Below are 22,399 nucleotides of genomic sequence, written 5' to 3'. Positions count from 1 at the left end.
ACTAACTGAACTGAGGAATAGAAATGTTAAAAAAAGATGTATGTATCAGGTAAAGGAGGCGTGGGATATTGTTGTCTCTGGGTTTAGATACATACAGCAGATACTCTTCACTACAGGACTGTGTATGTGTGAGGTGCACGTTGGAGCAGGTGAATAGAGCAGCTGTACGTTTTCTCTCGGCTCTTTCACTGAAAAACAAACTAACACTGTAATCTGAAGCATCTGATAGGAGATTATAAAGTGATACATTCTTGCCGTGACTTGGCAAGACCCATCACAGCTCGCTGTCTTTCACCTTTTCAATCTACGTGATGACAAACATGGCGTCCAAAGCTGTGTGTATGACGTCTGCTGTCTTGTGCTTGGAAAACATAAAGTATTACAACCATCACAGTCCCGTCTCGCAGCACCGGCAACTTTATCGTGGAAGGAAAATTAACTGTGACACACTCGTATCACATTTGTGATGACACGTCACACGATCGTCGTGCCAAATGCTCAGTTTTGTTCCTGGCGCCCTCCATCTGTCAGGTCAACCTATGATCAGGCTGACGTTGTGAAGCATGAAACTCAAATCTGCGTTTCCTAGTGTTGTTGACGACATTTGACATTTTTTTTAGTTATTTAAATGCCAAACAATCTGGATTTGGAGACAACAGGCTTCGATTTAACTTTCACCATCTCGCTGAAGTACTGAAGTGACATTATCACCCCAAAATGTGTCATGTGCCTGTTCTCCTGGTGTTCAAACACTGTGGCGGTGAATCCCTCGTTGGGAGCCGGAGACTTGTGGATCTAATGTTACACTGCAGGCACAGACAGCAATAAGTCATCTCTGTGTTTGAGTGTGTATCCTATAGACGCTGACCAGACGCCGATCAGCCTCACACACTCTGACAGGTGTGCTGAGGTTCAGGTTGACCTCCTGTCCTCTCTGCGTGTCTCTCAGTGTCTCTGTGTGTCTCTGTGTCTCTGTGTGTTTGATGGGCTGTTTGTAATATCTCGGGGGCCCCTGAGAGTTACTGTAAGAAGAGGTGTGTATACTTTCACATATCTCGCCTGCGTGCACACACGTCTTCACACGCTAACGCAGGACGGTTTTCTTAGCTTTCGTCCAGATTGTTTGTTTTTTCTCTACAGATTTAGACTCGTCTTATGTTAATGCCTCCAAACAGGTTCAAACTAATTTGTAAGAAGAGGAGGAATTTGTCGCAGAACGAGTTCGACTGCTTCTGAATCTGACCGAAAACACAGTTATGTGTAATTCAACCGAGTGTAAAATGCACAGAGCTGTTTTTAACGGCTGTAGTTCAGATTTCAGACGGCCTCGGTGTGAGCCCAGACATATATTTACACCTCAGAAAGTGTTTATACTGCCGTGATAATGTATACAGAGAGTCTGTAGGCTGATGATGAGTAACCCACAGTACAGTCAGCATAAATACACACCGCCTCCTGGCTTCACTGCCTTTTTATTTGATTTTATTTGGAGGGATTTACGGGGATTATGGTGATAAAACACATTGATACTCATCTCCTGAGAATAAATTAGATATAATCATAATCCACTGAGGCTGTTCTTACTGTATATGACTGTCAGGGTGCGTACGGTTTGTTCTCCTTACAGTGAATCTGTGTTTATACTGTAGGTGTCATGGTAATGATATACTGCAGAGATTTGGCTGAAAATGTAACCGAGTCAACCTGAGTTTACTGTAAGTGCTGGAGTGTCGACCCTGCGGTGTGTTCGGTGGTATTTGATTTATCTCGTGATCACTGAGGGAACTATGCAAAGATTTGGTTACAACAGTTGCAGCCGAGAATGAAAACATGAGTGAAAGAGATACGTTCTGTACAAAACAGTCGATGCAGACCATTATGATTTCAGCCCGACTCACCAGAATACATTCAAGTACGTTTCTGCAAAACCACGTTTATTTTACGTTGCACGCAAAAACCACGTGGTCAGGGTTAGGAAGGCGTCATCGCTTGGCTTAAAATATCTGTTTATGTCGCCACAAAAGCGGCTAGAAACGTCTCCAGGTGTCCTTAAAAATATGCAGTGTAGTGACTCAAACTGAGGCCCTCCATGTGGCTGTGGTTTGTAACAACGCCACCACCTTCCCCTCCATCTCCTGCAGCGACAGGTGGCTTATAAGTATATAACGTGAATGTGATACGCCGCGTTTGGTACACAACCTTCATCGTTATGCAGATACAAGTAGATAAACAGGAATTACATGTGTAATAATAATGTCGTTAGCACTTCTACCCCAAATAAAAATCTTAAACTGCAGAAAATGTCATTAACGAGCAAGAAGAGAATAAATAATTAAGCCTTTTTAACACATTTCTGGCCTGATTAGTCGTGTATGTGTCAGACGTCATGTTGGATCACGTTGTTGCCAGCTGGCTGCTCGTGTCGTACTTTGTTCTGTTCGGCGCCATTTGGTTTCACTTTGCTGCATCACCTCCAGTTCAGGATCAGAGCTCAGAGAGGTGAGGCTACATCTGGGTTAATCATCAGCACAGCTGGGGTGTGTGTGTGTGTGTGTGTGTGTGTGTGTGTGTGTGTGTGTGTGGTGGTGTATGTGAGGTTGAAAAGAAAACAGACTTTTCCTTTGGGTGTCAGCGAAGTGTCGGGAGAATAACAAAGCATGAAGAGGAAGGAAACTGTTTTTGTGCTTTTATAAATTCCTTTGTGAGAAAAGAGCGTAATTCTGTTAGAGCGACTTCCACCGAGTGTCGAGAGATTCGAGAGGAGTCTGAGTCGGTGGAAAGATTTAAGGAGACACACTTTCTTATGTGCGATTCAGAGACTCATCAGTAAATAACATACGACTCAACTAGACTGCAACACATGTGCAGATCTGATGCTGAGCACTGATGACTTCCTCACAAAAAGTCTGTCGTTTGAGCTTCAAGCAGTTTAAACTATTCGGATCATCTGTTTATTATCTCATCTCGTTACTGTAGCTACAAACAACACGAGCAGAGGTAAAAACAATATTTCACAAATTCCTCTGAATGCTTCAAAATAATCGAAAATGTAAGAAAGCTTCAGAGACCAAAAAAGTCAGGACAGACTGTTTAGAAAGACATTTTCAGGCTGTCTCCTGAGTGCTAATCACAATCAGCTACGATCCGGAGAGATTAAAACTGAAGGTAACGCCGTGCTGAAGGTTTCTGCAGCCTGCAGCTGTTCGGCTTCACCGGAGAAAAAGACTCACTTCAGGAGACAGACAGTGTTTCATCTGTGACTCATTGAGGCTTCACACATAAAAGAATAATTACCCTCAGTGGCGAGAGCAATCACCGAGACACGCATCCTTCTTGAAACTGTTTGAAGGACTCTTCAGATGTGATCCCTGACTCACACCTGCCTTTTAAACCATTATAGCTGCGATGTTTCAGTGGATGTGAAGATGTGAGTCTGGTCTTTTAAACAGTGAGATTCTGTTACGCGGTGGTTTATATTTCCATCAAACGCTCTTCGAACGCTGACATACATCCTGTGAGACACGCAGTTACTGTGTACGTGCACTTGTTTCACCCTCGGCAGGTGTTTGATTGACGCGACTCGAGGAATTCAAATAAATCCCTCCTGACCTCATCGAGCGTTCGGAGACACTCGGCCTGGTTTGTGTCAGAGCGAAGGAATGCAGATCTGAAAACTTCCATCAATACCGGACTTTGTTTAACGTTGTTAATATATATCCAGCAGGTGCGTTATAGACGACAGCAGTTCGGTGTTTAAAGGCCACAAAACACAGACGGCATCATGATGGAGAGCGTGTGCTGCTCAGGCTGAAGTGCTGTTGTTAAGTCAGTTTACAGAAGCAGACGTCAGTGTAAGCAGCTCAAAACTGAATGAAAAGATTAAATGTTTGCATTTTATTTGCTGGTCAGATTTTGTTGGAAACTGTACAGATACAACACGGTTTTTTTAACACCACATCGCAGCTAATCAGGACAGATTTCCTCTGAATTGGCTGTAATCTGGTGTTCGGTTTGAGGACGGTCGAACACATAATTATCTGTCTGGATAATCAACAATCTGGCGGTGGGACAACTGGATCGACTGCTGGCACATGAGCGTCTCGCAGTCTTCTGTGATTTGATTTCCTGCTTGGCTGATATCAAGAGATCTGTTAAAAGTTGGACTCACCTTGTTTTTTTTATATTTTTGGATTCATGTTTTATATATTTTGGCTCTGAGACCGTGTCAAACACATCTTCCAGCCATCGACGTGTCCGAATTCCTCTTTTTTTCGTGCTCGCTCAAAGAAGAAATCCACTAAATAACTCAAGAATTCATAAAATAATTACGATGAAATTGGACACAGCTGTCTAACAGGATGAAATGATGGAAGTCGTGACATTTGATATCCCAAAGGTCAGAGGTTAAACACACTGTGATGTCATATCGGCCTCTATCCAACGCCACGGCTCAGGAACAGCAACTTAACTGGTTTCATGGAGGCAAATGACGACGATGCGGTAATTTAAAATGCAGCCGTCATATCGGAATAAATTCAACTGTAGTTAGTCGACAAACTCGAAGACTCTGCTGTTTATCTTAACTTCATCTTCACTATGATCTTTGGTGTTGGATGTGAACATCCTTAGTGGTCTTCTTCTCAGTCGAGGCTGACCTGTGACCAGTTTTGGGGTCTGATGTTTCTGCGGTTCAGGAAATGTCTTCAAAACCTGTATAAACTCTATAAGTCTATGTGTATATATACTCTGTATGTGCTTGTGAAGGTAAAGTAGGTCGAGCTCTGGATTTCAAATCAATTTAAACAGTGAACTTTTACAGCCCTTTGAGTAATGAGCTACAGTTTACTCTGCCTCCGTCAGGAAGCTGCCGGTCCACAGCTAACGATCCAAACCAGGAAGTAGTGAATTTGGGTGGAAACCCTCCATTGAAAGTCATTTCCTTAAAAAAAAAAACGCTTGAACAGAGCTGCACGCCGGGGAGGAGAGCGAGGGAGAGGGGAGGGCGAGAGAGCTGAGGGATGCATGAGTGAGCGTGTGAATTAAACTGTGAGGGATTGACTGGATGAATGGGTCTGATAGTAAAAAGGTGAAAGCTGGAAACACAATCAGCCTGTTGAAACACGATACGGAGACGTTATCAGCGCCGAGCAGAGAGCAGAAACACAGCTCCAGCAGCAGAACAGCCTCCAGAAAGATGTGCAGACACTTAAAATGCTGAAAACACCCTTAAAATATAAATGTGTGATGTTTGTCTCGGTAGTTAAAGTGACTACGAGGAAGTTTTAAGTGTTTATGAAACAGTCTGGTGATTCCTCTGGTGGTTATAAATGACCTGTAACAGCAAACAAGGCCATTATTAACGCCTGTGCTCGGGTCCGATCACATATATCACATATAAAATCACATATAAATACATTACATCATTGCGATCAATCCTGCGGTCTCTCTATCGCTCACTTCCAAAACAAATGGCCTAGCTCAGACGCTGGTGTCGTACCGCTTTTGTCAAAAACTGAAATAAAAGCTCCTCGTCGTCACTTTAAATACATGAAATCAAACCTAAAACTTTGCTTATCGTTCCTGTTTGTTCACTTGTTCAGCTGCACGCTCAGCTACGGTTCGAGTCAGCTTCAGATGTTTGGTCAGAAATTAGTGGTGTCAGGACTTCAGAGTCAAACTACAAACCACAGGAATGACATTTGTGAGGTGATTTTCTTGGATTGGTTTTTCTTTCCTTTTCTGATCGCGGCTCTGCCTCCTGCGACGCCGTCCTCTCGTGTTTGTCTCTCTTTGACCGGTTAAAAGGACTCAGAGGGACGAGAGAAAAGCCTTAAGAGGGTTTTTCTCTCTCCCCGCTGTGTTTTGGCCACACTCGGCGGGCCGCAGGTTTTACAGACTAATCCGATTAAAAAGCCGCGGTGAAGCAGTCAGCCGCCGTCGATGGAGGAGGAAGATTAACTCTTTCATTGTTGGGGGGTCGATTTCCACTTTTCTTCTGACTTTCTTTCTTTTTCTTTCTGTTTCTTTCCTTCTTTCATTCTTTCTTTCTTTATTTCTGTCTTTCTTTCTTTCTTTCTTTCTTTCTTTCTTTTTCTTTCTGTTTCTTTCTGTTTCTTTCTGTTTCTTTCCTTCTTTCGTTCTTTCTTTCTGTCTTTCTGTCTGTTTCTTTCTTTCTGTCTTTCTTTCTTTCTTTCTTTCTTTCTTTCTTTCTTTCTTTCCTCTTTCTTTCTTTCTTTCTTTATTTCTGTATTTCTTGTCTTTTCTGTTTGAAGTGACAGTAGCAGGTTCAGAAGTTGAGGAATGTGAACTTTTTAACAACAGTTCAAATGATGTTTTACCCAAAACACAACAGTCTGAGAGAGGAACATACCAGCCTCAAGTGTGTGTGTGTGTGTGTGTGTGTGTGTGTGTGTGTGTGTGTGTGTGTGTGTGTGTGTGTGTGTGTGTGAGCTGCTGAAGTCAAATCAAAAAACTTTGTGTGTTATAACAGTATCTATATTTTAATGTTGTTGTTGTTGTTGTTGTTTACAGGTTACAGTGTGACTGTCAGCACAACACATGCGGCCTGTCTTGTGACCAGTGTTGCCCCGGATACAACCAGTTACCGTGGAAACCGGCCACGACCTACACCGCCAACGAGTGCGAACGTGAGTACAGCCTGACACCGTGCACACACACACACACACACGCTCGAGCATGTATGGAGGAACTCGTGCTTGATCTCTCTCACACACACACACACACACACACACACACACACACACACACACACACACACACACACAGTGTAATCAGTGATCCCTGCAGAGGAATGTGTTTTTCTTTCATGTGTTGGTTCAACAGAGCTCGTTGGTCTTAATTTAATGAGGCTGAACAGACTCACGAGCTGCCGTGAGCTTTTTCTTTGACGACTTTCACACATCTGAAAAATCTGAACTGTGTCACTCGGAAAAAAGCTTTAAATATACATGAATATGATGAAATCTCAGTTGTTTCCTTCCATATTATTCGTGCTCGGGGATCTCTCAGCTTTCAGACATGTTCCTCCTGCCAGTGATCACATGTACCGATTTATGGAAACACCTCCCGGCCTCTGCAGCATTTATGCCAATAAAGTTGGTTCATAGTGGATGTAGTTGTATATTATTATAAGACTTAAGGGCAGCACCTTAGACAAATGAATGACAAATCAGTGTGGAGAGCTAAATGACTTTTTCCCAGATCTGTTGGTTGTAGTTGGTCTCCAGTGGACTCGGTCCATCAGTCCAAAATGTCCTATATTTATTTAAAGAAGTCCAATTTTCTTCCACCAATCTAGGGAAAACACTATTATTTTTAAATGGCAAAAATTTGAATTATTTAGTAATGTACCCAAATAAAATGGAGCCAATAGGACACACTGCTCTTCATTTTAATTACTCAGTTAATAATGTAGAGCATACAACTTTTCAAAAGTGGTTCTATCGTTCACTTCTTCCTACTAGATCTTTATTTTTGTGCATTTATTTAATGTTATTTTCTTTTCTTTGCTTTTTCCTGTTTTGCACTATCCCTTTTTATATACAGTATTTTTGCTTTTTGTATTGATGACACCTGTTTCCAAAAAAGCATTACTGGTAGGGGTGTCACAATTCTCCAAATCCACGATTCAATTTGACGTTCGATCTTAAAGTCACCATCTAAATCCATTTTCTTTAACTGTTTACTCTCAGAATGACTTTTCAGTTTATAGGATTAGATGTCAGGGAACATAGCTTTTTGTTTTATTTTAGTTTCTTTACTTCTTTAACATGTATTTCAGTAATTTATAACGTGGAATAATGTTCTCTCTGCTTTCTGCGTTCATAATTCCCACAAGTGAGCTTCTGAAGAATGATTTAATATAAGTTTGGTATGTTTTAACTAGTTTCTGCTGTCAGGCACAAATATAGATGATGGCCTATTGACCACTTTGTCAAAACAGTCTCTCTGACTGTGACCCGTCTCAGTCTGTCGGGTGTCTCCGTGTTATCAAACCTCTGCTGATATTCACATGTGAGAGCCGTTTGTTATCAAAGCCGCGGTTATATTTAACAAGGAACAACACGCGTATCACAATGACCAAAAGGTCACCAAAGGGCAGCAAGATAGGAATAAAACGACAGAGACGAGACGCGAGGCTGTTTTAAATGTCTGCAGCAGGGAGTCGAGGGAGCTGTAGTTGGTCAGTGCCTCTATTTTTGATAATATGAGAGGAAGTGGTGAGATTTAACGTCCACAGCATCATGTTCAGCCTTCTTAAAAAGAGAGATCAAAGTCACCATTTATGAGAGAATATATAACCGAGCTGAGACGAGTGGAGCGGAGAGGAGCTCTGCAGGCCGGACCTGGTCTGTTTACTTTATCACTTGACCGACTCGCAGCTCTGGATGGTCCTTAAAGCTCTTTTTAGATGTTTTTTCTTTGGTTGGCTTTCAAACAAAAGGAGAAAAACACTCACCGCTATCAGGAGCAGCAGGATAAAGGAGCGCTGGCTTATTCAGCCGGCACCTCTCAGGCGCTGAGGGTCAGATAAGAACAAAAAAAAAGCTCCGTCAGAGTTTCACTGACTCTGTATGAAGAGTGAAGGTTGGTCTGGATTAAATGCACGTGTGCATCTCAAGTATGCAACTCTTCGTTCTTTATCTTAGATTAGGTTAAAAGATGTATGTAATCTTTTCACCCTGTTTGTACATGAAACTATGGAGGAGGTCAAGTTTGGGTCGTTTCCTCTGGAGTCATTTAATCAAACGGAAATAGTGACAGGAAGTCACTTGTTTTTTATGTGGATTATACAAATAACATATAATTTATTGAGCTTTCAACATGCTAGTAGACAGATTTTGTGTGGGAAAACTCCTGGGCTGAAAAAATGAAGCCAATGCAGAAGTGCCAAAAACTGCAGTTCCTTGAATGACCACTTGAGGCTGCATTTAAAAGCGAGTCAATCTCTAAAACACCCTCAGGTTAAATTCCCAACTTCACAGCAGAAATAAACATGTTTACAGCCTGGTACAAAACAGCTAGCTGTCCCTGTTACTTTCAGTTAATTTTAAAACTTCGTCCTTGTGTCCTGTGGTCGTGTCTCGCTACACTGCCCCCCACGACTGCTGGAGGTACTGCCCTGTTGATCCGTATCTGCAAGCTTTCAGAAAACTCGCAGAAAAACAGACGAAAACAACGCAGAGTTTCCAGCGTTGAGCATAAATGAGCCTTTGGTGGGAGTTAGGCAGAGTGAGGCACTGCCAAGATGTTGACGTCCGGAGCGACCACACTGAGCTTCACGATGGCTCGTCTTCATCCAGGAGGCTACAGCCATGGTTTATTCAGTCCGTGTTCAGAGCCAGGTTAGCTTTTTCCCCTTGTTTCCAGTGTTTATGCTAAACTACGCCAGCTGACTTTTCATCTAGCTCCCTCAAGAATCGATCCAGCGCTTCCTGTCCAAAGTGCCCCACACTGTGCGAAGCCATTCACACAGCGACACTTTAATTTTCAGATTTTTTCCAGAGGAAGCGTTTGAGTTCAAAGCCCCTCCTACACATTTACATGCGTGTTTGTTAAAATCAAACCTTTCAGCTCGTGTCGTGTTGTTTTTTCTCGCCTCTTTGAATCAACGTCTTCTAACGTTAGTCCTCCAAAGCGTAACCGAGTAAAACCTGAAAGAGATCTTTGATCAGCGACTGTAATCAGACATGAAATAACCCTTTTATGACTCATGAAATATCCCACAACCTTCCTGTTTCTTCCTTCGGACTAAAAGCTGTCTGATCCCTGACTTTCATCAAAATGTCCCGTCAGGAAGTGAATAATCTCTTGCGGTCGCGTTAATTACAGCTCGTTTTTTTCTTGTTTGGAAACATGCTGAAGACGATCCTCAGACGAGCGTCTAATCTGAACACCTGTCGCCGGAAACAGCTTTCAAAACAACATCAGCGACTGTTCTTGAAGTGACTTCACAGAGACGTCTGAGGTGGTTTCACATGACATCAGGGTTAAACTGATGTCTGCTGCTACACTTATTAGTGTTTATTAGTGTGCTTACTAACGGCTTTATCCTTTTTCCTCTCTGATTTCTTTCCTCCTGCTTCGTGTGTCTCTTCCTGCAGCACTCTTTACCCTCCAGGTGAAGGTTTACAGTTTTGTTTCAGAATGCTTCATGTGTGTTTGTGAGCATCTGTTGTTTGTTGTTGATTCACCTGCTTGTGAAAAGATACAGTTATATTTTTATAAACGTTTACTGTTCCTCCCTGCCTCCTCCTACTTATTTAATATTAATGTGAGAAAACGTGCAGAGCATCGAATGATTATTTCAACCAAGATAATTTATTTAAGTCGCTCCGTTATGTATGAAAACATTGTGTAATATTAAAATATGTAAATACATAATTTTACAGTTTCCGAATACTTAAAACTTATATTTAGTTATAAAAACAGTAAAATCTCAGTTAAACTCTGATGCTTCTTCTGTGTACGACCGACACAAGCAAACAAGACCATCAGCGACAGGATCGGCTGTTTCTACAGAGTTATTGTAATTATCCTCGATGTCACCGGGTCAGATTCTGATGTAACCGGGTTGGATAAGTCATAAAATTAAAAATATTGTTTATGTCATAGTGTTGAGGATGAATTGAGGAGCCTCACAGCCTGAGGAGAGAAGCTGCTCTGTAGTCTCGTCATCCCAACTTTCACACGGGTCGCATTGTCATTGTTTTATCTTTTATCTTAAGTTAAAACAAATCAAGCCGTTGCCCTGAATCACCCGCTGTGTTGCTTTAACTGTGTTTTTAATGTTTCATTTCAGAGTGTAACTGTCACCGTCACTCGTTCGACTGTTACTTCGACCCCGAGGTCGATCAGAGGCGAGGAAGTCTGGACGTCCACGGACACTTCAGAGGAGGAGGAGTCTGCCTCAACTGTCAGGTAACAAACACTCTTCTCTCCTCTCTGTCGCACTCACGTTAACTGTAAATAATCAGCCCGCAGTCTTGAGTTTGGTTACTGATTACAGTTATTATGAAGTAACTGTGATGGAAACTCTTTCAGCATCACACAACTGGAGTGAACTGCGAGCGCTGCATCCCCACCTACTACAGGTCACCTGACCACGCCATCGAGTCCCCGCTGGCCTGCTCACGTGAGTCTCAGCTGTCCGTCAGATCACAAATGGAGACGTTAAAGATCAATCCTTCCTATCACATATGTTTTCTCTTTGCTTCCCTGCAGGCTGCAACTGTCAGTCAGAGTTTACAGACGGTACCTGTGAGGATCTGACCGGTCGCTGTTTCTGCAAACCGAACTACAGCGGAGAGAACTGCGACTCCTGCGCCAGCGGCTTCATTAACTTCCCCGACTGTTACCGTGAGTCACAGCGATAGAAACGCAGCATAAAACTGTCTGAGCTTCAGAGGTTTATGTCCCAGAACATTCAAATCCACCTTGTTATGTAAAAAATAAAGATTAAGACTCTCTGTGTCCAACAGCCGTCCCCACGTATCCCACCAACAACAACAACGGCGAGGCCAAACCAGCAGGAGAGATCATCAGTAAGACTTTACTTTGACTTTATTTTTTATTTTACATATTTGGGTGTTGTCTCATGTTGTTGCTTCTGGATCCTGGATTAGTAAATTAAACGTAAATTAAACTTTCCAACAAGCATTTCTTTGCAGAAACGTGCAGGTTCGTCCCGTCAGGCAGCACTTTATGTCTAAACTGTTTAATGTCTTCTGACTGTATCTGTGTTCCCACGTCCTCCTCTCACCTGTTCAGCTGCTGATGTTTTCGGTGTACGTCAGATGTTTGAGGGAGTTTTGGGAAAGTCAGTGTTGTGTGAACTGAATCTCAGAGGAATGTGACGAACTGAAAACAGTGTTAGACACAAGTCATATCAGCCTGTGTGTGTTTGGTCCACTGAGGGGAGGTCTGGCTGTGATAGATATGATCCATTCTCACCGTAGAGAGTAACTTCGACCCAGTCTCTGTGTTTCTGACCACCTGTTGTCTGCAGCAGAAGTTAGATAAATAACTTTTATTGTTAAGAAGCGGGTTTATGTTCTCTGTCTGCAGACTGTGAGTGCAGCGCAGCCGGGACCGTGGACAACTCCTGCAGGCCGGATCCTCGAACTCGGACCTGCGTCTGTAAACCCGGTTTCACCGGCGACCACTGCGACACCTGCGCTCCTGGTTTCTATGGACTCAACTGTCAGGGTGAGAGATGGTCACATGGACAGACTGAAATATACATGGGCTGCATTTAAAGATTAACTAAAGATCACACTTTAGACTGATTTTAGATGATTGTGGGACGGAAACCAAAAGAGAAAATACTGTAATGACTCAACAGCAATGTGAGCAACGCTTCACAAAAGGCTTTAAACAACATTTGCTTTAATGACGTCACTGCATCATCACTGCAACACTTTTAAAGATCGGGGACCATTTGTTGTTCTCACAGACAAAAAATACAAACACACACACAGAGTCAGGAACCCCAGATGCTTTATTTATCTGTTTGTTTGTTTGTTTAGTTTACCACCCAGGAGCAGCTTCACACACACACACACACACACACACACACACACACACACACACTCCTGAATAAACAGCATTCCACTAAGCTGTGTTAATCACTATAAATAGTTTCACACCTTTCCTTCAGTCAGTGGAGCTGGTGAACACACACAGTCAGATCTGAATAGAGTAAATATACTCAGGTTCATGTCTGTCTGCGTCTTTTTGTCTTTATCTAACTCTCCGTGTGTGTGTGTGTTTGTGTGTGTGTGTGTGTGTGTCTGCAGCCTGTCAGTGTTCAGGTCCCGGCTGTCTGGACGGGTCGTGTGACTTGGTGACGGGTCACGCCGTGTGTCGGAGCGGTTTCCAGGGTTCCCAGTGCGACCAGTGTGCACCGGGCTACTTCAACTACCCGCTCTGCCAACGTGAGTCATCTGAGGCCGAGATGATCATTCATCGATCTGTTGTCGATCTTTCTTTATAGATTTATTAAATTAATCATGTGTACTGCGCCCGTCTCCGTCTGCAGTGTGTGGCTGCAGCACGGTCGGCTCTTTGCCCGAAGGCTGCGATGCGTCCGGTCGTTGTCAGTGCAGACCAGAGTTTCAGGGTCCTCGATGTGAACAGTGCAGATCTGGTTTCCACTCCTACCCCAACTGTCAAGGTGCACACACACACACACACACACACACACACACACACACACACACACATACACGCAGACATAAACCTGAAGGTCTGATTAAAAGCATCTGTTCCAGCTGATCCCGACACACTGTAATAAAACGAGACTGAACACACATGGAAACACTTCACTTTACTCACCTTCTTATGAAGTGTTATATTGCCTCGTTAAGTTTTATGAAGCTTCATTGACGTCTCACCTTTTTTCAGTGCAAAGCAGAATAAATGCAGCTGCAGAAACGTAGAAAATATTAAAGCTAAGATGATAAGGTTGTGAGGAAATATACGAGACGTCTTTACGATGCGGGACGGGGGTGGCTGCTAGCTTGAATCCCTGGACTGGTTTTGAAATAAACATCCGACTTCAAACTTGCTGCAAAAATGTAGATTCATTTAAATTCGATGTTTTTCTCAGTGTGCACCTGTGATCCTCGCACCTCATTGGACACCAGCTGCACCGCATCAGGTCACTGCCACTGCCGGCCCAATTACAGCGGAGCGTCATGCGACCAGTGTGCTCCTGGTTACTACGGTTACCCAAGCTGCACGCGTAAGTCAACGAACCGTAATCGACGTCTTAGATGTAAAAGTTTCTGATGCAGTAATTCCACCTGTTCACTTTGACTCTACTCATGGACAAAATACTAGAAACACCTGTAAATCAATATATATTGATCCCTAGATCAGGCAGATTGATAGCTGCTGTGTGTAATGTGTTGTGTGCAGCCTGTCAGTGCTCTGCAGAAGGCTCCCGCTACACCAGCTGTGACCAGGTGACCGGACAGTGTGTGTGTCTGCCCAGCGTGGTGGGACTCAGGTGTGACAGCTGTGCACACGGCTCCCACGGCTTCCCCAACTGCCAAGGTAATAACACACACACACACACACACACACACACACACAGAGACAGACACATGGTAAACACAGACAGAGGTAAACATAATGCAAGTGAGGTGTGACAGCTGCAGTTAATGTGCTCCACAGATAATCACATACACAACTACAGTAGCTTCTTTTAGATAAGTTGAATTGATTTTAATAGTTTTACTTTTGATTCGTCTGCAGGTTATTTTCCCACAATTAACCATTTAGTCTGTGAGATGTCCAAAAAAAAGTATTTTGAAAAAATGCTCATGTTATGGCAGCATCCTGTTTTTCCAGTTAATATCAGAGTTTCAGGCTTCAAAACGTAAACTCGAGCTTCAGTTTCATGTTTCTGAAGACTTGTTAACACCAACTGCACCTTGTGTTGTTATATAGATGTTAATAACAGCAGCACAATATAACAAAACAAACTGTTATTATACAGGAAAAGCTCATAATTGGTGTCTGTATCTGAGTACAACATGGGTGCATGTCTGCCATATCTGACAATAGGACAGTTGTTTTTTATCTAACATGCTAGACAAACATCTAAAATTAAGATGGATATTTTTGTCTTTACCATTTTAAAGCTGGAACGTGTCACCCTGCCGGCTCCGTTCATTATTCAGTGCAGCGACCAGTGGTGAGTTTTCATGTGTTTGTCTGTTTTTTGGCTCATTCTGTAACGATAGTACTGATCAGATATTTGATGTTGCTGTTTCATCGTGTTTTATCTGTGTAAGCTGCACGTAAACACAAAGACAGGTGGTGTTTAAATCTGTTGTTCGTTCCTTCTCCTCCTCTCAGGGTCAGTGTGAGTGCCGGCCCCATGTGGAGGGCCCGGCCTGTGACAGCTGTAAACCTCTGTACTGGAACCTCTCCCCCGACACTCCTGAAGGATGCTCCAGTGAGATATGCCTCAAACACACACACACACACACACACACACACACACACACACACCAACATGTCCAACATGTCATTAATTAGTTTAAATCCAGTAAATTAAGATCATGAATGAACTTAAATCTTTTTTCTTTCTCCTGCAGACTGTGAGTGTAACATCGCAGGTACTGTCAGCGGTGTTGCAGAGTGTGCACAGGTGAGAAAATTAAACTAAAAAGTTTTTTTCCCCTGACCTTTAATCCTGCAGTACCTCCTGTAAAGGTGAACGTCCTCGTATGTAGTCAGTACTTGAACTTCATGTTGAGCCAGTAACGAAGAAAGAAGAAACAGTGGCCTCTGTCTCAAATAAAAGCCCTTTTAAAGACGAGTCCCTGTGCTTCATATTATCTCACTATTAATAATGATCTCTTCCTTGTTTCTGGCAGGAAACCGGTCAGTGTTTCTGTAAACCCAACGCCTGCAGTGGAACCTGCTCGACGTGTAAAGACGGCTACTACAACCTGCAGGAGCAGAACTACTTCGGCTGCCAGGGTGAGTCTTCATCCGGACGACTGTGGTGGCGCTGTGGTGCTGCCATCTTGTATTTGTTGATCCGTTGTTGACATGTTGTGTGTTGTGTGCTCAGGTTGCCAGTGCGACGTCGGAGGCTCGGCCGGTCAGTCTTGTGGAGAGAGGAACGGACGTTGTCGCTGCAGACCTAACGTGGAGGGACCGAAGTGTAATCTGTGAGTTTTAACAGCTGCTACAGTGATCGGAAAGGGATTTATTTATTTTATTTCAAATAACTGAGATGATATTTAGTTAAACTGCAGAAAACAGTGGGGACGCTGTTTTAAAGTCCTTAATTTCTTAAAATCCAAACCAGAACATATGTTTGTGCATCTGCTCTGTTGCCTTTCTAAATGGATCTCGCCGTGTCTGCAGGCCTCGCCCGGATCACTACTTCCCGGACCTCCATCACCTGAAGTTTGAGATCGAGGAGGGAACCACGCTGGACGGCCGACCGGTGAGATTCGGCTACAACCCTCTGGAGTTCAAGGACTTCAGCTGGAGAGGTTACGCTCAGATGTCGCCCATCCAGGTAGGAACATTTCACCATCAGTCCAGTAAAGATCTGGTTTTATATAAAAATGATAATATAATTAAATATATATAATGTAGACGTCTCAAGTCTTGAATGCTCCAGATAATATATTCATTTTTCTTGTAAACTCACAGATTTATTCTCTACTGTAATTTAATCACAGTAAAATGTAGAAACTGTCTTTTTATTTGCTTTTCATGAGTTTTGTGTTTTATGCTTCGTGTATTTTGTGACTGTGGCCCGTCGTTTGTTCTCCTCCTGCATGAAATAGACAGTTTGTCCCACAGCTGCCTCTCACGTGGACATTTAAATTGATATTTCTCTCTGATGGAGAAACTTCTCAGCACATAAACCTCCAAAGAACATGGAAGTTCAGATTTTAATGTTAAACTTGTATTCTTCGTCTCAATTTTAAGCTTTTCACATAATTGATTTTTGCCTTTTTTGGTAATGAAATAAAGAAGCCGTGGAGGCGGATCAGGTGGATCTTGTGGAAAGATGGAAAGAAGTTTAACTTCTTCTGAGTTTTTATGGATGTTTGTGCTGAAAAGTGTGAATCCAAAGAGAAATCTGTTGGGTTGTATTTCGGTGGAAAAGTGCATCTTGCCGGTGAAGGTTCAGCTTTTAAAGTCTTGCTTTTGGTTTCTTCCCTCTCCTCGTTCTCCTTGTTCTCCTTCCTCCCTCCTTCATGTGCTCTCTCTTATCTTTCTCTTCTTTGTTTCTCTTCTATGTTTCCGTATACCACTTTCTTTCCCCTGCCGCCCTGCTCGCTGGTTCTTTGGCAGTCCAAAGTGTTGGTGTCGGTGTCGGTCAGCTCTCCAGACCTCTTCCACGTGGTGCTACGCTACGCCAACAGGGTGGGTTCGGACGTTGTGGGCCGGGTGTCGGTCATCGAGGACGGCTGGAACTACTACTGTGGTAACTGTGAGTGCTGGATGGAGCTCTTCTCCTTCTCTCTTCTTCTTCCTCCATCACTCGTTCCAGTGTTGGAAAAGAAAGTGATGGAAGAAGAAACGTCTTTTTCTCATTCCCCTCACATCCCTCACTTCACTTCAGAGGCTCCAGAGTCCTCCTGTTTCTCACACCTCCGTCCTGTCAGGTGTCTGATCTGATGATGGAGGCGTGTGTGTGTGTGTGTGTGTGTTGGTGGTTTTGGACGGCTGTTGGTGGCGGCCTCTGCTCCGTCTTCTCTCACCTTCAGGGCCACAGATCAGTACAGAGTTCAGGGATTTAAGACTTAAGGATTTTCTTCTTCTACCCTCCCTCCACACTTCTTCTTCTTCTTCTCTCCTCTTCGGACCTCTGCTGTAGACGGCAGTGAAGCTTCAGGTTTATGTGAACGAGGCAGACGTCTATCTGACTCGCTTCATCCTCAGATATGTAAACTCTGAGGGCGCCACCTCCAACGGTAAAATAACAGCCTATCAGGTCAACCGCAGAGGTAGGTTTCCACCAATCACGAGAGAGTATCAGAGCGAGTGTTTCTGATTGTGTGTTGGAACAAAAACAGAAGGAGAAAAGATGTTTGTGTGAGTGTCTGAGTGTGTGTTATAGTTTTTTTGTTAACACTACAACTGCATGTTTGTATTTTTATAGATGTTTAATGATTTGTAATTGTTTCAGTGTTGTTGTTAAGTTATCACCATATATTTCTGGTCTGTGTGTGTGCGTGTTTTCTAGGTTCAGAACAGTCCAAACAGATCGTCTTTGCTCCCAGCGTGGAGCCGACTTTTGTCAACGTTCCCCAGAACAACTTTGTGGAGCCGTTCGTCCTGAACCCAGGAACCTGGACTGTGGTGATCGAGGCTGAGGGGATCCTGCTGGTGAGACACACACACACACACACAATAAAGCCAGCACTGAGACCCAAGGGAGAAATTTATTGCGTGTTTTGCAGAGATAATGACCAGATTAGTCGCATTTTAGCCACTGAAACTCCCATAAACACGTCAGCACAAGATGACAAAATGAGTTCAGGTTTTCACAGCCTGTATTTATTGATCATAAACCCGACGACACTGTGTTCCTGCTCTGTTTTGCCTTCAGGATTACCTCGTCCTGCTGCCCAGCGCCTACTACGAAGCTCCCATCCTGCAGATCAAAGTGACTGAGCCCTGCACCTACAGCGCTGCACCTGACGCCAGCCAGAAGTACATAAGCACAAATATCATTTACTTAAATCAAGTAATCAATTACTGGAGGGAGAAAAACCATTGAATAATAGCTGGGAAGTCTTTATTTTAGCTCCACTTTCGACGAACGTGGTAGTTGTTCTTGTAAAAACAGGTTTTAAACTTCATCATTAAAGGAAAAGTTTTAGGAAATATGTTATATATATGTTTCCCTCTGTGTGTCTGCAGCTGTCTGCAGTACAGGTATCTGTCTCTGGACTCTTTCCCCTCCATCTCCGGCAACGATGCCCGTTGCGTCAACGACAACCACCTGCCTCACCCCTGCCCGACCGAGAGGGTCACCCCACGTCACCCCGACATGGCCGTCTGCAGTGGCTACGATGTAAGAGAGGGGAAACGTTGGTGCAGGGTGTTTTTTTATATGTTTAAGAGGTAGAAACAGAAATCGATAACCGTTTCTCCCCTTTATTTTTTCCTGCTGCAGATCAGCGTCGAGCTGCGAGGGCGTCTGCCGTCTGCGGGCGATTACGTTCTGGTCGTAGAATATTCCAGCGAGGATGAATTACCCCAAACTCTGTCCGTCGCCGTGAACATGCCGGGAGCGAGGACCCACCAGCACCGCGTCACCCTGCTGCACTGCAAATACAGGTACGAAGACGAGCCGTCCTGATCGTACAGATGTAAAGATGAACAGGTGACAGGAGGATGAAACCTGCCGGATGCTGTGTTTAATCTGGCTGCGGTGTGTTTTTCCTGCAGTGTGTGGACTCAGCTGGTTCACAGCTCAGCGTCACTGTCTCTACTTTATTGAGTCTGTCAACAGCTCTTAATCACCGTGTGTGTCCGTGTTTGTGTGTTCGCGTAGCTTCCTGTGTCGAGTCGTGGCCGTCGATGAACAGAACAGAGTGGCCGTCCTCTCTCTCCCCGCCGAGGCAGAGATCCAGCTCATCGCCGAACAAGCCAGCTTCTTCCTGGTGAGAACAGTTTCGAGCATAAAAACATGAAGATGAAGATGAAGGAAATGACTAAACATGATTCTGTCTTGTGTGTCTCTTCATCGTCTTCAGCACAAAGTGTACCTGGTGCCTAAAGACCAGTTCACCATGGAGCATGTGGAGCCTAAAGTCCACTGCATCAGCGCTCACGGACAGTTCTCACCTGACAGGTAAAGTAACTTAAAACAAACGAACATACCTTCAAAACTCCCTCATGAAATATTCACATTTTTCCCAAATCGATCTTGTCTCTGCAGCTCCTCCTGCGTCCCCTCGCGCTTCCAGACCCCGTCAGACTCGCTGGTGCTGAAGGACGGTCAGAGCTCCTCCATGCAGGAGCCCATCCTGGCCTCCCCAGCGGCAGCTCCTCCTCTGCCCTCCCACCAGAGTGACGCTCCGGCCTGGACCGGAGGAGACAGACCTCCTCATGGAGCCGATAACAGCGACCACGTCCGGCTGGATTCACTGCAGGTACGGACGCTGATGGAGGATGAAACAGGGCTGCAGTCATAATGTTGGACTGAGAGTTGTGATTTAACTAACTGTGTTTGTTTGCTTACCCAGAATGCAGCGGTGTACTCGACCCGTGTCCACGCCCTCGGCCGTTACGTCTTCATCCTGCACTACCACCAGCCTCACCACCCCACCTACCCACTGCAGGTTTACATCAACGGTGGACGAATCTGGCAGGGTAAGAGCTGAACAAACTTTACAGAGTAAAACATGTAACACTGTATAAATGTCGATGTATAACCCAGTTTTCATTTGCGTTCCTCTGCTTCAGGTCACGCCAACGCCTCCTTCTGTCCCCACGCTTACGGCTGCCGTAACGTCCTGGTCTCTGAGAATCAGATCATTCTGGATGTGACCGACCACGAGGTCTTCCTCACGGTGCAGATTCCTGCAGGCAAAACGCTGTGGCTGGTTAGTTTTCACTGCGCTTCATCATCATCAAATCATGCTCCTCTATCTTCTACTGATATTTGCACTTTGTCTATGGAGTCTCTTCTCATTATTTTCACAATAAAAGCACCACATCTTGTGTACTTTTTCAGTTTGTCTGATGCTGCTGCCTCAGTTATGTAGGAAAAACCTTCACAGCACAAAAGTATTTGAAGCCGTGATTTAAAAGTCGACTAAGTTACTTTGCAGACTCATATTATTAACATAAAACATAAATAAACAAATGTTTTAATGTATTATATTATTTTATTTGAAGCTGCAGTAGTTGGAAACTTTTATCCTCATCTGACTTTTCTCCACAATCTTAATGCAACAATTAAAGTACCCTCTTCCTCTCTCTTCCTCTCTCTTCCTCTTCCTCTCCCTCCATCCATCCATCCTCCTCGGCTCTGTCGTGTCTCTACAGGATTACGTTCTGGTCGTGCCCGAGGCGAGCTACAGCTCCAGCTACCTGAACGAGGAACCTCTGGATAAATCATACGACTTCATCAGCAACTGTGGCCAAAACAGCTTCTACATCAAGTCAGTGTCTCAACAGGAGTTCAACAGCTGAATGTGCAAGAATGTTTTGTCTCGCTGTTGTTGCCACTTCTATTTTCTTAAAGACTGTTTTCATTTACTCTTCCTCTCCTCCTCTTCCTCTCTCCAGTCCCACCACCGCCTCTCCGTTCTGCCTCGGCTCGGCCGTGTCTCTGTCCGCCTTCTTCAACAACGGGGCGATGCCGTGCGCCTGCCACGAGGTCGGAGCCGAGAGCGACACCTGCGAGCAGTTCGGCGGTCAGTGCAGCTGCAGGCCGAACGTGATTGGCCGGGACTGCTCCATGTGCGCCACGGGCTACTGGGGCTTCCCCAACTGCAGACGTGAGTGACTGAGATGTGATTTATTAATGTGGCCGCCTGATGATGAGCTGTTTTTCGATGTAGTCGTCCTCTCATGTGTTGTGACTGCAGTAACTCAATACAAAAGAAATGTACGCCCGTCCTAGAGCCTACAACAGCCAATGAGTGATCACGTAGACGAGTGACCCACTCTCTCTTCTTTCTCCTCCTTCATGAGCCACGTACACGCCCACTTCTGGATGATTGATGCATCATGTAGCCAGTGATTTATAGTTTATATCTGTTTTTAAAGCCCTAAACTTGCTGTTTTTCCACCTGAGAACTTTTTTTGACTATTTTATCTGCAAGAAGTTTGTGTAAATAAGAAATTAAAGCAGTATAATGAGTCTTTGCCCCTGTGACTCTCAAGCAGAGGTATTTTGAGGTCACAAAATGGGAAAATTCCTCAGAAAAACACGTAATAAGTGTTATTTTTGCATTTAAAAATGTAGGTGAGAAAAATGTATAAATAATTGGGGGGTTTCCTACTCCTATAGATTGACAGCTTGGTAAGAAAAAACTTTTGGCTTTGGGCTAAACCGTGATCAGCGCTTTAGGATCATTGTACTTACATTTCCAGGAGTAAGAACATCGTTGTGGATTTATTATTTTGAACTACACTTCTCTTTCGATGGGTTTTGTCCTTCTGTAACTCACCGTATCCCCTCGCCTCTTCCCTCCAGCCTGTAACTGTGGTACGAGGCTATGTGAGCCGGTGACCGGCGACTGTATCTGCCCTCCGAGGACTCTGCGACCCGAGTGCACCCAGTGTGAGCCCCAGACGTTCGGATGCCACCCGGTGGTCGGCTGTGAGGTCTGCAACTGCTCTCGTCCGGGCATCGTGACCTCCGACGTGAGCTGTGACACGCTCAGCGGACAGTGCAGGTACGACAAGACAAGACGGATGAGATGATGAGTGATTATTGGCCTCAGTAACGTGGATTCTGGTTCAGAAGGAGACCCGCCACCCCCCAAACAAACACTTCAGTCTTCTCATTTACCTTCAGTTTACTACTTGTTTACTGGTAGTTACTTGTTTTCTTCAGAAACCATAAATCACCCGTGCCTCACCACACTGCTACCACACTGTGATGGAAAACAAGGTTTCTGTTTCAGCAAGTTCACCTCTCAGATGTCAGGCCCCCGTTCTGGAAATACCTAAAAAGGCAGTTATTTCTCGCCTGTTTTGTCTCCTGACACAATCTTGGCTGCCTCGCTCACTGGGTTGATTGTGTTTACCCGGCTGTACTTGCCAACTCTTGTCTGCGTTGTGTGGAAGCTGCAGGTTTGTGAACGTGGTTCTTCTGCAGACTGCCAGCAACACAGCAGCGGTCTGTCCTCATCTGTTATTCCACCTTCAG

At 44.3% G+C, this 22,399-nt stretch overlaps 1 protein-coding gene across 2 annotated transcripts in view; it reads left to right on the top strand.

The window, feature by feature from the left end:
• The window catches only part of lama5 (laminin, alpha 5), a 90,472-nt gene that overhangs the window by 43,097 nt on the left and 24,976 nt on the right, over nucleotides 1-22,399 (top strand). The window contains exons 7-35 of one of the 2 annotated variants that reach the window (XM_084367813.1): nucleotides 6,532-6,647; nucleotides 10,823-10,941; nucleotides 11,065-11,155; nucleotides 11,245-11,379; nucleotides 11,502-11,564; nucleotides 12,088-12,228; nucleotides 12,819-12,956; nucleotides 13,061-13,195; nucleotides 13,631-13,765; nucleotides 13,942-14,079; nucleotides 14,670-14,722; nucleotides 14,887-14,986; nucleotides 15,129-15,181; nucleotides 15,411-15,516; nucleotides 15,611-15,710; nucleotides 15,910-16,066; nucleotides 16,855-16,987; nucleotides 17,750-17,892; nucleotides 18,116-18,219; nucleotides 18,430-18,583; nucleotides 18,686-18,849; nucleotides 19,067-19,175; nucleotides 19,269-19,366; nucleotides 19,454-19,667; nucleotides 19,761-19,887; nucleotides 19,981-20,120; nucleotides 20,566-20,681; nucleotides 20,809-21,020; nucleotides 21,722-21,923. In XM_084367813.1, the coding sequence (XP_084223939.1) occupies nucleotides 6,532-6,647; nucleotides 10,823-10,941; nucleotides 11,065-11,155; nucleotides 11,245-11,379; nucleotides 11,502-11,564; nucleotides 12,088-12,228; nucleotides 12,819-12,956; nucleotides 13,061-13,195; nucleotides 13,631-13,765; nucleotides 13,942-14,079; nucleotides 14,670-14,722; nucleotides 14,887-14,986; nucleotides 15,129-15,181; nucleotides 15,411-15,516; nucleotides 15,611-15,710; nucleotides 15,910-16,066; nucleotides 16,855-16,987; nucleotides 17,750-17,892; nucleotides 18,116-18,219; nucleotides 18,430-18,583; nucleotides 18,686-18,849; nucleotides 19,067-19,175; nucleotides 19,269-19,366; nucleotides 19,454-19,667; nucleotides 19,761-19,887; nucleotides 19,981-20,120; nucleotides 20,566-20,681; nucleotides 20,809-21,020; nucleotides 21,722-21,923 (3,696 nt within the window). Of the gene's footprint in view, nucleotides 1-6,531; nucleotides 6,648-10,822; nucleotides 10,942-11,064; nucleotides 11,156-11,244; nucleotides 11,380-11,501; nucleotides 11,565-12,087; nucleotides 12,229-12,818; nucleotides 12,957-13,060; nucleotides 13,196-13,630; nucleotides 13,766-13,941; nucleotides 14,080-14,669; nucleotides 14,723-14,886; nucleotides 14,987-15,128; nucleotides 15,182-15,410; nucleotides 15,517-15,610; nucleotides 15,711-15,909; nucleotides 16,067-16,854; nucleotides 16,994-17,749; nucleotides 17,893-18,115; nucleotides 18,220-18,429; nucleotides 18,584-18,685; nucleotides 18,850-19,066; nucleotides 19,176-19,268; nucleotides 19,367-19,453; nucleotides 19,668-19,760; nucleotides 19,888-19,980; nucleotides 20,121-20,565; nucleotides 20,682-20,808; nucleotides 21,021-21,721; nucleotides 21,924-22,399 lie in introns of both variants that reach the window. The other variant, XM_084367812.1, reaches the window with a different exon arrangement.

The sequence above is a fragment of the Pagrus pagrus genome, assembly GCF_965226575.1.
Source record: "Pagrus pagrus genome assembly, chromosome: 11".
In the NCBI taxonomy this organism is placed as follows: domain Eukaryota; kingdom Metazoa; phylum Chordata; class Actinopteri; order Spariformes; family Sparidae; genus Pagrus; species Pagrus pagrus.
Note: the sequence above shows the minus strand (reverse complement) of the source record. Positions and strands in the feature narration are given on the sequence as shown.